Source organism: Pseudophryne corroboree, chromosome 11, assembly GCF_028390025.1.
Source record: "Pseudophryne corroboree isolate aPseCor3 chromosome 11, aPseCor3.hap2, whole genome shotgun sequence".
NCBI classification, from domain to species: domain Eukaryota; kingdom Metazoa; phylum Chordata; class Amphibia; order Anura; family Myobatrachidae; genus Pseudophryne; species Pseudophryne corroboree.
The window spans coordinates 259,828,086-259,843,339 of record NC_086454.1 but is presented as its reverse complement, the minus strand read 5'-3'; the positions used below and the strand labels follow the sequence as shown (position 1 = coordinate 259,843,339).

Genomic DNA, 15,254 nt, shown 5'->3' with positions numbered 1-15,254 from the left:
GCTGTTAGAAAGGGGTAGTTACCCCTTGAGAGTGACAAGAAAAAACAATATATACAGCGCTTAGGAAACTGGATATGGAAAAACCAAACAATATATTTTATTGTTTAGAATTTGTTGCAACACTTAATCTAAAACTTCATAGATGTACATCAAATATATAAAAGAATTTTATGCATAAAAGAAGTATGTGTGTATATATATATATATATATATATATATATTAAAAATTTGGGCAAGCACAGCACAGCAATTAGTCTGGTACATTACCATGAAACGCATTGGTTAAGAGAAATTGGGCACTACAGACTCCAAAGGTCTGTCCTAAGAAATTTTGTGGACTTTCATCTGTCAGCATTGTAAATTGCCCCCAGGACTGTGGCATAAGTTCCTTGGAGTAAACACACCAACTGACTGCTCAACTTCTTGCATGGTAATATACCAGACTAATTGCTGTGCTGTGCTTGCCCAAATTTTTAATATATATATATATATATATATATATATACATATATATATACATATACATACACACATACTTCTTTTATGCATAAAATTCTTTTATATATTTGATGTACATCTATGAAGTTTTAGATTAAGTGTTGCAACAAATTCTATACAATAAAATATATTGTTTGGTTTTTCCATATCCAGTTTCCTAAGCGCTGTATATATTGTTTTTTCTTGTCGCTGTTTATCCTGCATGCACCCAACAAGCTGGGTGCTCCTGCTTCTAAGCAGACTATTGCTCGCTGGATCTGCTCCACGATTCAACTTGCACATTCTGCGGCTGGACTGCCGCATCCTAAATCAGTCAAAGCCCATTCCACGAGGAAGGTGGGCTCTTCTTGGGCGGCTGCCCGGGGGGTCTCGGCTTTACAACTTTGCCGAGCTGCTACCTGGTCGGGATCAAACACGTTTGCAAAATTCTACAAGTTTGATACCCTGGCTGAGGAGGACCTTGAGTTTGCTCATTCGGTGCTGCAGAGTCATCCGCACTCTCCCGCCCGTTTGGGAGCTTTGGTATAATCCCCATGGTCCTTACGGAGTTCCCAGCATCCACTAGGACGTCAGAGAAAATAAGAATTTACTCACCGGTAATTCTATTTCTCGTAGTCCATAGTGGATGCTGGGCGCCCATCCCAAGTGCGGATTGTCTGCAATACTTGTATATAGTTATTGCCTAACTAAAGGGTTATTGTTATGAGCCATCTGTTCGTGAGGCTCAGTTATTATTCATACTGTTAACTGGGTATAGTATCACGAGTTGTACGGTGTGATTGGTGTGGCTGGTATGAGTCTTACCCGGGATTCCAAATCCTTTCCTTATTGTGTCAGCTCTTCCGGGCACAGTTTCCCTAACTGAGGTCTGGAGGAGGGGCATAGAGGGAGGAGCCAGTGCACACCAGTAGCCCTAATTCTTTCTTAGAGTGCCCAGTCTCCTGCGGAGCCCGTCTATTCCCCATGGTCCTTACGGAGTTCCCAGCATCCACTACGGACTACGAGAAATAGAATTACCGGTGAGTAAATTCTTATTTTTTATTTTTTTAAACATTCTGAAAACTCAGTGTCGTCTCACTAAAGCTAAGTGTAATCTGTGTGGGTAATTCTTAATAAAACAACTAATGTGTTGTTGGATTGTGACAAGCTTGAAATTGCCAAATAAGCTTTCTCACAGCCGTGCTGAGCCTAAGTGGCAAATGGGTTATAGATATACAAAAAATGTTAGTAGTGTTTTGAAATATTTAGGGTTTGCTTCTAAGTTAGTGGTTCCAAAAAATGTGAGCCACGGCACCCTAGAGTATAATATAATGTAATATATTTTGCATGGCACCCGTAGGCTAAAGGTTTTTTATTGAGAAATTCAGAATAAAAATATCAAATAAAATAAATTGTGTTTATACGTCATCCTTAGGGAAGCCACAAGCACTGGTTTTGCCTATTATATTGACCATAAATAATTTGAGTTGGTCCTGGACTACCAACACGAGGCTCCCTTGCATTTGCCCCAAAGCACCCCAGTTTGTGCCCCAAGGCACCCCAATTTTGGAACTACTGATCTAAGCACAAATGTAAATTGTACCCTTAGAAAAATTAGCATTTTATTACCTATGCAGAGTTGTCTGCAAATGTGACATAAAACCAACTCTGCATAGGTAGTAAGTTCGCCTTCATTGCAAGTACAAAATATGCCCCAAAACTCAGTATACAATTCTACATATTACAATAAATGTCAGAAAACTGTAGATAAGAGATTTCCAAGTCACTTGGAGCCTGTTAAATGCAAATCAAACAAAACGCATACACATATCTGGAGCCTTCCCCTCCTCATAATGAGTATCTTGCTTTATTTTGTAAAACACGTGTTCAGTAAACTGTAGTGCTGCTATAAGATTTTAGCAATTACAGTTATAACTGGGTGTGTATCAGACGCATTGGGCAGATGTACGTATTAAGGCCCTCATTCCGAGTCGTTCGCTCGTTCTTTTTTTTCGCATCGCAGTGAAAATCAGCTTAGAGCGCATGCGCAATGTTCGCACTGCGACTGCGCTAAGTAATTCTGCTATGAAGAAAGGATTTTTACTCACGGCTTTTTGTTCGCACCGGCGAACGTAGTGTGATTGACAGGAAATGGGTGTTACTGGGCGGAAACACGGCGTTTTATGGGCGTGTGGCTGAAAACGCTACCGTTTCCGGAAAAAACGCAGGAGTGGCCGGAGAAACGGGGGAGTGTCTGGGCGAACGCTGGGAGTGTTTGTGACGTCAAACCAGGAACGACAAGCACTGAACTGATCGCACAGGCAGAGTAAGTCTGGAGCTACTCTAAAACTGCTAAGTTTTTTTTGTTCGCAATATTGCGTAAACTTCGTTCGCACTTTTAAGATGCCAAGATACACTCCCAGTAGGCGTAGACTAAGCGTGTGTAACTCTGCTAAATTCGCCTTGCGACCGATCAACTCGGAATGAGGGCCTAAGCCTGGAGAAGGTATAAAGAAGTGATACAGCAGTGATAAGTGGAAGGTGATAATGCACCAGCCAATCATTTATTTTATTTGTTATTTTTCAAATCCGTAATGATTGGCTGGTGTATTATCACCTTGCGCTTATTACTGGTTTATCACTTCTCCAGGTTAATACATCTGACCCATTGGGTGAAACGGCTCACACTTTGCAGATTTCAGTGCCTGCATTCCATGTCCCTGCTAACAGGTACATTTGTATCCTGTAGGTGGCCATGCTTGGAGCATTTTGTGTCTCCATATCGTTCTTTGTGTTCCAGGTATTGGCCTGGTTTGCACCTCTGGACCTGCTTCTTATGCCCCACTGACACATTAGGTCAGGTTGGTTTTGCCTTGTAAAATTTTGCCGCTTTAAAAAAACGTATGAGTTTGGCCGGAATCTCAGAGCTCCGCCTCTCTCACACTGCATTACACCAGGCCCCTTATATTCCCATCATGTTACCCTTTCCCATGTACAGTGCTTACCTGGATGGAGTGAGACCAGTGTCCGGTAGTCCTCAGTGATCTCCCTATGGTGCACACCGCACTATGTGCATATTCTTTAGCCAGTGGAACCAACAAGGACTTTTTTGTAAAGAAATCAGCATACGCCACCATTTTTGTGACCACATAGAAAGGAGTCAGGCTCTGTATAAATATCCCTTTGGAGGAATATTCATACTGTAAAGCTCTAGTGAAACGATCCAGAAAAGACTGTGGAAAAAGAAGAGGATGTAATTGCATTACTGAGTCTATTGGCTCTCTGCATATATTCTCAGCCTTCTCAATGTACATACAGTAGATTGCTAAATTCAGTCTGCCCCATGCTGCTTGGTTCAGGTATTGCTGACTCCTGCAGTTAGTGCAGACTTGCACAATCAGTATTAATGCAGCCTGATCTGGAGTTTAAATAAATGGGCAGAAGAAGCTTACATAGCTGTAACGGCCATGGAGAATGCAGGTTGTCATTCACTGCAAAAAAAACAAAGGTCTATGTGGCAATATCTATGATACATTGTGGGACTTTGCTAGTATACTTTGACCATACTAGCCTACTCTCCTGCAAGTTGCGGGAGACTGACGATTTATCAGGCAGTCCCCCACACCCACATGGAAGAGTGGGCAGATCTCTAGCATCCCACCTACTAGTGAAGCGAGCAGGATGAGAAGATTACACCTGGGATTTACAGCTCTGTATGGAGTGGGCAGGGCTAAATGATGTGTAACCCCGCCCCTGAAGTGACCTGCAGAGTCTCCTCTCCAGGATTCTCCTGGAGAGGAGGAGACTTCAAAAGTAGGTAAGTATGACTTAGGGACACTCACTGCCGGGACAATGAAAGGACTGCTTAATTGCTTTATATGGTGGTGTTGCATATTGGTACAATAAAGGCCACTGAATATTGGTGCAGATTGAGACAGAGTAGCTGTAATGTCGGATTCAGTATGATTTACCGGCGGGCGGGATGCCGGCTGTCCATATCCCGACATCGGCATCTCGCCCGCCAGAATGCTGGCAGCGGGGCGAGTGCAAAGAGCCGTGAACACCCACGAGTGGGAACAGTCCTGTTTTGCTGGGATTCCGGCTGGCGGTTTTGTTGTCTGTCAGGATTCCGGCAGTGGTATCCTGACAGCCGGCAAATTGAACAAATCCCGTAATGTCAGTAGCACATTTCTTGTTTACTCAATTACAGTATCTACTTTTTTTTCTTTAGTAAATAAAAGACATGGCTGCCTCACTTGTGACAGTATAAGATGGTTTTCAAAGTTTTAGTTTGTTTTAATTTTGTATTTACATGCAACTATACATTTTCACTCTTCAATCTTGGAGTAATTATCAGCATGTACCTTTATTACAATATGTATACTGTGATTATAGGTCTTGAACAGTAGTAATAACCATTTACTATAATTGTTTTATTACAATGCACATAATAATGTAATTATGCACAGAGTAGTTCTCCCTATCCACCTAGACAAAGTAATCAACCTGTGCTATGATCTCTCAGCAGTAACCTGTTTAGTAAATTGGTTAAAACAGTGATAAACTCATTTTTGTACAGAAAAAGGGTTATAAATGTTTAGTAAATATAGCTTTTGGTGTGAACTACCTCCAGTCTATAACGCTAGAAGCCAGCCATAGGGACTGTGAGCTGTATACCGGGCACAGTGAAGTGCAAACTGGGTCCCTGGTGACACCACCAGTGTGCATTACAATTATTGCAGATGCAATGTGATTTGTATTGCAAAATAAGTTGATACAATACATTTGTACATGGAAAGAGAACGTTGTAGCATGTAAGTAAACGAAAACATCATTGTTTATTTTATTTAATCAAGATGGCCTGGCATACCTTCCTTTCTTCACTTCCAACTGTACACTGTTACGGTATCCGGTCTCTAGGTTGACCACACGTAGGTCCACAATGTCTAGGTCGACCACTATTGGTTGACAGTAAGTAGGTTGACAGGGACTAGGTCGACATGACAAAATGTTGACATGCGTTTTTCAAATTTTCTCATACGTCCTAGAGGATGCTGGGGACGACATCAAGACCATGGGGTATAGACGGGATCCGCAGGAGACATGGGCACTCTAAAGACTTTTCATTGGGTGTGAACTGGCTCCTACCTCTATGCCCCTCCTCCAGACCTCAGTTTTAGAAATGTGCCCAGGTCGACTGGATGCACTCTGAGGAGCTCTACTGAGTTTCTCTGAAAAGACTTATGTTAGGTTTCTTATTTTTAGGGAGATCTGCTGACATCAGACTCCCTGCTTCGTGGCACTGAGGGGGCAGAAGCAGAACCAACTTCCTCAGAGTTTCATGGCTCCGATTCTGGCTGACAGGACACCATTAGCTTCTGAAGGGAACTGAACGCTACCCGTGTCTAGATGCTCACTCCCACAGCACGCCGTCACCCCCTCACAGAGCCAGAAGTCAGAAGACAGGCGAGTATGAGAAGATTGAACTTCAATCAAGTAAGTGACGGCTGAGGTACGACACGGCTGGCGGGAGCGCAGCGCGCCAATGCTGCCCACACACACACACACACACACAGACACTGCAGGGTGCAGGGCGTGGGGGAGGAGCGCCCTGGGCAGCAAAATACCTCTATAAACTGGCTAATAGGGGGCATAAGATGCCCAGGCACAGCCCTACCCCCGCCAGTATAAATATTACAAACAGTCTCTGAGGTAAAAAGGGTGGAGCTTCTTCCTCAGGCAGCCAGCACACTGCTCAGCACCATTTTCTCTCTCTCTCCTCAGGCTGCAGACATATAGCTAATCCTCCTCCACTTCTGACTACAAGTATTCAGGGTGTAAATAGGGGGGCACAAAGCAATTTGGGTGCTTTACAAATGTGTTTTACTGTGTAAAGAGCGCTGCATGTCAGTGGGCATTCTGTGTTCACAGACATTAAATACAGGCGCTGGGGTTGTGAGCTGACTGCTCCTATACTGTGTCCCTCTGACAGATTTTACTGTGGGTCTGTCCCCAAATAAGTCCCAGTGTGTCTCTGAGTGCTGTACAAGTGTGAGGCATGTCTAAGGCAGGGAGTTCCTCCCCGGAGGAAGCCATTTTAGGGACACAGAGGTGTAATGTGGTGGCGCTACCGGCACACCAAGAGCCTGCATGGGTGAAAGAGCTACGTGACAGTATGCATCTGATTAACCGTAGATTGGATAAGTCTGAATCTAAGGCTGCATGCTGGAGAAAATCTGTGGAAGATGTGATTTTTCAGGATGCTGTTATTCCTTATGCTGGCGGCCCCTCTGGGTCACATAAGAGACCATTTGCAAATGTTGTAAAGACTGATACCGACACGGATTCTGATTCTTGTGTCGACGATAGTGAATCCAGACAGATAGATCATAAATTGGCAAAAAGTATACAATATATGATTGTGGCTATAAGGGATGTGTTGGAGGTTACAGAAAGCACTCCTGTACCTCAGGAGAAAGCTTATTTATGCTAGGAAAAGAAATCCAAAGTCACGTTCCCACCTTCACACAAACAAATTGCTCTGTTTGAAGGGAGGTGGGTGAATCCTGCTAAAAAAAAAAAAAAAAAAAAAATTGTATTCCCAAAAGGATTCACATAGCTTATCCTTTCCCGGTTGAAGACAGGAAAAAATGGGAGTCTCCCCCTGTGTTAGACAGTGCACTTTCCAGGTTGACAAAGAAGGTAATTCTCCCTGCTCCTGGCATGGCTTCTCTTAAAGAGCCGGCAGACCGCAAAATGGAAACGACATTGAAATCCATTTATGTTACCAATGGTACACTGCTCAGGCCCACTATTGCCTGTGCATGGGTGAGTCGCGCTATTGAAAAATGGTCAGAAAGCGTGTCATCAGAAATTGACACGATTGATAAAGATGAGATACTCCTTAAGTTAGGGAATATCAAGGACGCTGCCGCCTACATGCTGGAAGCAATGAAGGATATTGGACTCTTGAGTTCACAAGCCGCTACCATGGCAGTATCGGCTAGGCGGGCCTTATGGATTCGCCAGTGGAATGCGAATGCAGATTCCAAAAGAAACATGGAGGCTCTCCCATATAAAGGTGATGCCTTTTTTGGCGATGGCCTGGATGCGTTAGTCTCGGCGGCTACCACAGGTAAGTCAACATTTTTGCCCTCTGCGCCTGCATCGGCAAAAAAGACCTATCACCCGCAAATGCAGTCCTTTCGGCCCAATAAATACAAAAAGACGAGAGGTTCCCCCTTATTTGCAGGTAGGGGGAAGGGGAAAGAAGCCCACACCGGCTCCAGGTTCTCAAGAGCAAAAGTCTACCCCTAATTCTGCCAAATCCCCAGCATGACACTGGAACTCCCTTGCGGGAGGCCGCTCGGGTGTGGGCACGTCTCAAACTCTTCAGCCAGGATTGGATTCTATCTGGCCTGGACCCCTGGGTGTTGCAAATAGTATCCCAGGGATACAAACTAGAGTTTCAAGACGTTCCCCCATGCCGATTTTTCAAATCGACCTTGCCAGCTTCTCCGCCAGAGAGAAATACAGTAACAGCGGCAATCCAAAAATTATGTCAAGACCAGGTCATAGTCCTGGTACCGTTGTCACAACAAGGGCGGGGTTTTTATTCAAGCCTCTTTGTTGTTCCAAAGCCGGACGGCTCGGTCAGACCGATCTTAAATCTAAAAGATCTGAATTTCTTCCTGAAAAGGTTCAAGTTCAAAATGGAATCACTTCGGGCGGTGATTGCCAGTCTGGAGGAGGGGGGACTACTTTGTGTCGGTGGACATAAAGGATGCTTACCTGCATGTTCCCATTTATCCTCCTCACCAGGCTTATCTGAGATTCGTGATTCAGGATTGCCATTACCAATTCCAGACGTTACCTTTCGGTCTCTCCACGGCGCCGAGGGTATTTACCAAGGTGATGGCGGAGATGATGGTCCTCCTTCGCCAGAAAGGAGTCAATATAATCCCTTATCTGGACGACCTCCTGATAAAGGCGAGATCCAGGGAGCAGTTATTACAAAACATATCCCTCTCCCTATCAATACTCCAACAACACTGGTGGATCATAAATTACCCAAAGTCACAGTTGGAACAGACAACAAGGTTGTCTTTCCTCGGGATGATTCTGGACACAGAAGTTCAGAGAGTATTTCTTCCACTGGAAAAGGCTCTGGAAATCCAGAAAATGGTAAAACAGATATTAAAACCATCAAGTGTGTCGATCCATCAGTGCATTCGGTTGTTGGGGAAGATGGTGGCGGCTTATGAGGCCATACAGTTTGGCAGGTTCCATGCCAGAGTATTCCAGTGGTACCTGTTGGACAAATGGTCGGGGTCACACCTACATATGCACAGAAAGATAATCCTGTCGTCAAAAACCAGGATTTCGCTCCTGTGGTGGTTGCACAGCTCACCTGCTAGAGGGACGCAGGTTCGGGATTCAGGACTGGGTCTTAGTAACCACGGATGCAAGTCTCAGAGGCTGGGGATCAGTCTCTCAGGGAGAAAACTTCCAGGGACTTTGGTCACAACCGGAAGCCTGCCTTCACATAAACGTTCTGGAGCTAAGAGCCATTTACAACGGCCTTCAACAAGCGGTACATCTTCTTCAAGACCGTCCCGTGCAGATCCAGGCGAACAATGTAACAGCAGTCGCATACATAAACAGGCAGGGCGGAACGAAAAGCAGAGCGGCAATGGAAGAGGCGACAAAAATCCTCCGCTGGGCAGAAAAACATCTACAAGCTCTGTTGGCAATATTCATTCCGAGAGTAGACAACTGGGAAGCAGACTTCCTCAGCAGACACGATCTCCATCCAGGAGAGTGGGGCCTCCACCAAGAAGTCTTCGCAGAGGTGACAAGTCTTTGGGGATTTCTTCAAATAAACATGATGGCGTCTCATCTCAACAAGAAGCTTCAGAGATGCTGTGGATAATTCCAAGTTGATCGCAGCAGGAAAATTTTTTTTAGCAGTTGGGCAAAACCATGTGCACTGCAGGGGGGGGGGGATATAACATTTGCAGAGAGAGTTAGATTTGGGTGGGTTATTTTGTTTCTGTGCAGGGTAAATACTGGCTGCTTTATTTTTACACTGCAATTTAGATTGCAGATTGAACACACCACACCCAAATCTAACTCTCTCTGCACATGTTATATCTGCCTCCCCTGCAGTGCACATGGTTTTGCCCAACTGTTAACAAAGATCCTGCTGCGATCAACTAGGAATTACCACCACTGTTCCAGATCGAGAGACCCTCAAGCAGTAGCAGTGGATGCACTGGTGACCCAGTGGGTGTTTCCGTCAGTGTATGTTTTCCCTCCACTTCCGCTGTTCCCAAAAGTACTCAGGATCATAAGAAAGACAAGGGTTCAAGCAATCTTCATTGCCCCAGACTGGCCAAGAAGGGCTTGGTACCCATATCTTCAGCAGTTACTCATAGGAGATCCTCAGCCTCTTCCTCCTCGGGAGGACCTGCTGCTGCAGGGGCCGTGTGTGTACCAAGACTTACGGCGGCTACGTTTGACGGCATGGCTGTTGAGCGCCGTATCCTAGCCAGGAAGTGTATTCCTAAGAGGTCATCCCCACCCTTATTCAGGCCAGAAAGGGAGTAACGTCAAAACATTACCACCGTATTTGGAGAAAATATGTGTCTTGGTGTGAACCCAAGAAGGCTGATTCGGAAGAGTTTCACTTAGGACGTTTTCTCCATTTTTTGCAGGATGGTGTGGAGGCGGGCCTACGATTGGGATCAATCAAGGTCCAGATTTCAGCCTTGTCAGTGTTCTTCCAAAAACAATTGGCCTCTCTTCCAGAGGTTCAGACCTTCGTGAAAGGGGTTCTGCACATCCAGCCTCCATTCATGCCTCCAGTAGCACCATGGGACCTTAACGTGGTATTGCAGTACCTTCAATCGGATTGGTATGAGCCTCTACAAAAGATGTTTCTCACTTGGAAAGTGGTGATGCTTTTGGCATTGGCATCCGCAAGGCGGGTGTCTGAATTGGGGGCCTTGTCTCACAGCCCTTACCTGAATTTCCATGAAGATAGGGCAGAGTTGCGAACTCGACAACATTTTCTTCCAAAGGTGGTTTCTGCTTTTCACATAAACCAACCTATTGTGCCAGTAGTTACTGACACATTCACTGATTCAAAGTCTGTAGATGTGGTTAGAGCATTGAAAATCTATGTTGCTAAAACAGCTCGTATACGGAAAACAGAGGCTCTATTTGTCCTGTATGATCACAACAAGATTGGCTGTCCTGCTTCCAAGCAGACTATTGCACATTGGATTAGAAATACGATTCAGCAAGCTCATACTACGGCTGGATTGCCGTTACCGACGTCGGTAAAGACCCACTCCACTAGGAAAGTGGGCTCATCCTGGGCGGCTGCCCGGGGAGTCTCGGCATTACAACTCTGCCGAGCAGCTACTTGGTCAGGAGCAAACACATTTGCTAAGTTCTACAAGTTTGACACCTTGGCCGATAAGGACCTAAAGTTTGGTCAATTGGTGCTGCAGGGTCATCCGCACTCTCCCGCCTGTACTGGAGCTTTGGTATAGACCCCATGTCTTGATGTCGTCCCCAGCATCCTCTAGGACGTATGAGAAAAGAGGATTTTGATAACCTACTGGTAAATCCTTTTCTCCTAGTCCGTAGAGGATGCTGGGCGCCTGTCCCAGTGCGTACTTTACCTGCAGTTTAGTTATTACAGTTACACAAGTTGTGTTATCTTGGTTCCAGCATGTTGCTGCAATTAGTTCATGCCTGTTGGCGTGTGTTATGTTGAATGCCATGTGTGCGGCATGGTTGAGGGTGTGAGTTGATAGATATCTCACCACTAGTTTAAGTAATTCCTTTCCTCGAAATGTCAGTCTCCCTGGGCACAGTTCCTACAACTGAGGTCTGGAGGAAGGGCATAGAGGGAGGAGCCAGTTCACACCCAATGAAAAGTCTTCAGAGTGCCCATGTCTCCTGCGGATCCTGTCTATACCCCATGGTCTTGATGTCATCCCCAGCATCCTCTACAGACTAGGAGAAAAGGATTTACCGGTAGGTTATCAAAATCCTATTTTTTTTCTTCATTTTTTGAACTTTCATACTTTACGATCCACGTGGACTACAATTGGGAGCGGTAACCTGTGCCGAGCCCAAAGCATGGCGAGCAAAGTGAGCCTTACGAGGGAACACGGTGCACTAATTGGGGTTCCCGGTCACTGTACGGAGAAAACACCCAAAAAAGTGGGGGGGGGGGGGGAACTCATGTCAACCTAGAGTCCCTGTCAACTTAGAAACCATGTTGACCTACTTGCTGTTGACCAATAGTGGTCGGCCTAGACACTGTCGACCTAAGTGTGGCCGACCTTACATACCACACCCCACTGCGACAGCTGCATTTCAACTACCTTACGGTTACTACACCTGTATGTGCAAGGTCTCCTGTTTCTGTTTGCTGTTTTGACCTACAGGACCATAAGGTGAGTGGAGATTAGAGGAGTAACTAGGGATTTTTGAGCCCAGGGCAAAATTAAATACACCCGAACAAAAAGACGGCCAGAATGGCCTAAATTAGATATGATACCAATTTGTTTTTATTAAAAAAAACATATAGAATTCCATAAATTCATATGAACATTTTTTTACAAATAAAAAGTTCCATACATTCATATAAACATTCTTAAAAGAAATACATCCAGATACAGTCAATTGGTTTTCTGTTCAAGCCTTTAAAGAACACCCTCACCCTTATAGGTGTATATTCTGTAGGGTGTACTGATGAACTAGATAAGAGACCGTAACTGATTCGACCCAACGAGTTTCATCAGAACGACTTCATCAGGGGTTTCTGTATGGTATCACTAAAACATAAACCGGGTGACTGGATGGTCATTTAAAACTTCTAGGATAATTTTTATCATTTTTATATACACACATATATGCATATACACATAAGGAAGGAAAATGGAGGATAGAATGGAGAAGGAAATATATACATACCAAAAAAAAAGGAACAAAGGCCTTCATGGATATAAAACATCCATAGTCCATATATATAGGACCAACATTTAACAGAGATGGATAATTCACCCAGAATGGTTGTAGGATGGTAAAACCTATGGATATTATTATTGGTTAAAAGTAGTGATGAGCACCGGAAATTTTTCGGGTTTTGTGTTTTGGTTTTGGGTTCGGTTCCGCGGCCGTGTTTTGGGTTCGAACGCGTTTTGGCAAAACCTCACCGAATTTTTTTTGTCGGATTCGGGTGTGTTTTGGATTCGGGTGTTTTTTTCAAAAAACCCTAAAAAACAGCTTAAATCATAGAATTTGGGGGTCATTTTGATCCCAAAGTATTATTAACCTCAATAACCATAATTTCCACTCATTTTCAGTCTATTCTGAACACCTCACAATATTATTTTTAGTCCAAAAATTTGCACCGAGGTCGCTGGATGGCTAAGCTAAGCGACCCAAGTGGCCGACACAAACACCTGGCCCATCTAGGAGTGGCACTGCAGTGTCACGCAGGATGGCCCTTCCAAAAAACACCCCCCAAACAGCACATGACGCAAAGAAAAAAAGAGGCGCAATGAGGTAGCTGTGTGAGTAAGCTAAGCGACCCTAGTGGCCGACACAAACACCTGGCCCATCTAGGAGTGGCACTGCAGTGTCACGCAGGATGGCCCTTCCAAAAAACACTCCCCAAACAGCACATGACGCAAAGAAAAATGAAAGAAAAAAAGAGGTGCAAGATGGAATTGTCCTTGGGCCCTCCCACCCACATGTTGTATAAACAGGACATGCACACTTTAACCAACCCATCATTTCAGTGACAGGGTCTGCCACACGACTGTGACTGAAATGACGGGTTGGTTTGGACCCCCACCAAAAAAGAAGCAATTAATCTCTCCTTGCACAAACTGGCTCTACAGAGGCAAGATGTCCACCTCATCATCATCCTCCGATATATCACCGTGTACATCCCCCTCCTCACAGATCAATTCATCCCCACTGGAATCCACCATCTCAGCTCCCTGTGTACTTTGTGGAGGCAATTGCTGCTGGTCAATGTCTCCACGGAGGAATTGATTATAATTCATTTTAATGAACATCATCTTCTCCACATTTTCTGGATGTAACCTCGTACGCCGATTGCTGACAAGGTGAGCGGCGGCACTAAACACTCTTTCGGAGTACACACTTGTGGGAGGGCAAGTTAGGTAGAATAAAGCCAGTTTGTGCAAGGGCCTCCAAATTGCCTCTTTTTCCTGCCAGTATAAGTACGGACTGTCTGACGTGCCTACTTGGATGCGGTCACTCATATAATCCTCCACCATTCTTTCAATGGGGAGAGAATCATATGCAGTGACAGTAGACGACATGTCCGTAATCGTTGGCAGGTCCTTCAGTCCGGACCAGATGTCAGCATCAGTCGCTCCAGACTGCCCTGCATCACCGCCAGCGGGTGGGCTCGGAATTCTGAGCCTTTTCCTCGCACCCCCAGTTGCGGGAGAATGTGAAGGAGGAGATGTTGACAGGTCGCGTTCCGCTTGACTTGACAATTTTGTCACCAGCAGTTCTTTGAACCCCAGCAGACTTGTGTCTGCCGGAAAGAGATCCAAGGTAGGTTTTAAATCTAGGATCGAGCACGGTGGCCAAAATGTAGTGCTCTGATTTCAACAGATTGACCACCCGTGAATCCTTGTTAAGCGAATTAAGGGCTCCATCCACAAGTCCCACATGCCTAGCGGAATCGCTCTGTGTTAGCTCCTCCTTCAATGTCTCCAGCTTCTTCTGCAAAAGCCTGATGAGGGGAATGACCTGACTCAGGCTGGCAGTGTCTGAACTGACTTCACGTGTGGCAAGTTCAAAAGGTTGCAGAACCTTGCACAACGTTGAAATCATTCTCCACTGCGCTTGAGACAGGTGCATTCCACCTCCTATATCGTGCTCAGTTGTATAGGCTTGAATGGCCTTTTGCTGCTCCTCCAACCTCTGAAGCATATAGAGGGTTGAATTCCACCTCGTTACCACTTCTTGCTTCAGATGATGGCAGGGCAGGTTCAGGCGTTTTTGGTGGTGCTCCAGTCTTCTGTACGTGGTGCCTGTACGCCGAAAGTGTCCCGCAATTCTTCTGGCCACCGACAGCATCTCTTGCACGCCCCTCTCGTTTTTTAAATAATTCTGCACCACCAAATTCAAGGTAAGTGCAAAACATGGGACGTGCTGGAATTTGCCCATATTTAATGCACACACAATATTGCTGGCGTTGTCCGATGCCACAAATCCACAGGAGAGTCCAATTGGGGTAAGCCATTCTGCGATGATCTTCCTCAGTTGCCGTAAGAGGTTTTTAGCTGTGTGCGTATTCTGGAAAGCGGTGATACAAAGCGTAGCCTGCCTAGGAAAGAGTTGGCGTTTGCGAGATGCTGCTACTGGTGCCGCCGCTGCTATTCTTGCGGCGGGAGTCCATACATCTACCCAGTGGGCTGTCACAGTCATAGTCCTGAGCCTTCCCTGCTCCACATGTCCGTGGTTAAGTGGACATTGGGTACAACTGCATTTTTTAGGACACTGGTGAGTCTTTTTCTGAGGTCTGTGTACATTTTCGGTATCGCCTGCCTAGAAAAATGGAACCTAGATGGTATTTGGTACCGGGGACACAGTACCTCCAACAAGTCTCTAGTTGCCACTGCAGTAATGATGGATACCGGAACCACGTTTCTCACCGCCCAGGATGCCAAGGCCTCAGTTATCCGCTTTGCAGCAGGATGACTGCTGTG

At 45.3% G+C, this 15,254-nt stretch overlaps 1 protein-coding gene across 1 annotated transcript in view; it reads right to left on the bottom strand.

Moving 5' to 3' along the window:
• Positions 1-15,254, bottom strand: part of LOC134970143 (inactive hydroxysteroid dehydrogenase-like protein 1) — a 76,121-nt gene that overhangs the window by 19,960 nt on the left and 40,907 nt on the right. Inside the window, exon 3 of the mRNA XM_063946187.1 lies at positions 3,483-3,710. Coding sequence (XP_063802257.1) covers positions 3,483-3,710 — 228 coding nt within the window. The remainder of the gene's footprint in view (positions 1-3,482; positions 3,711-15,254) is intronic.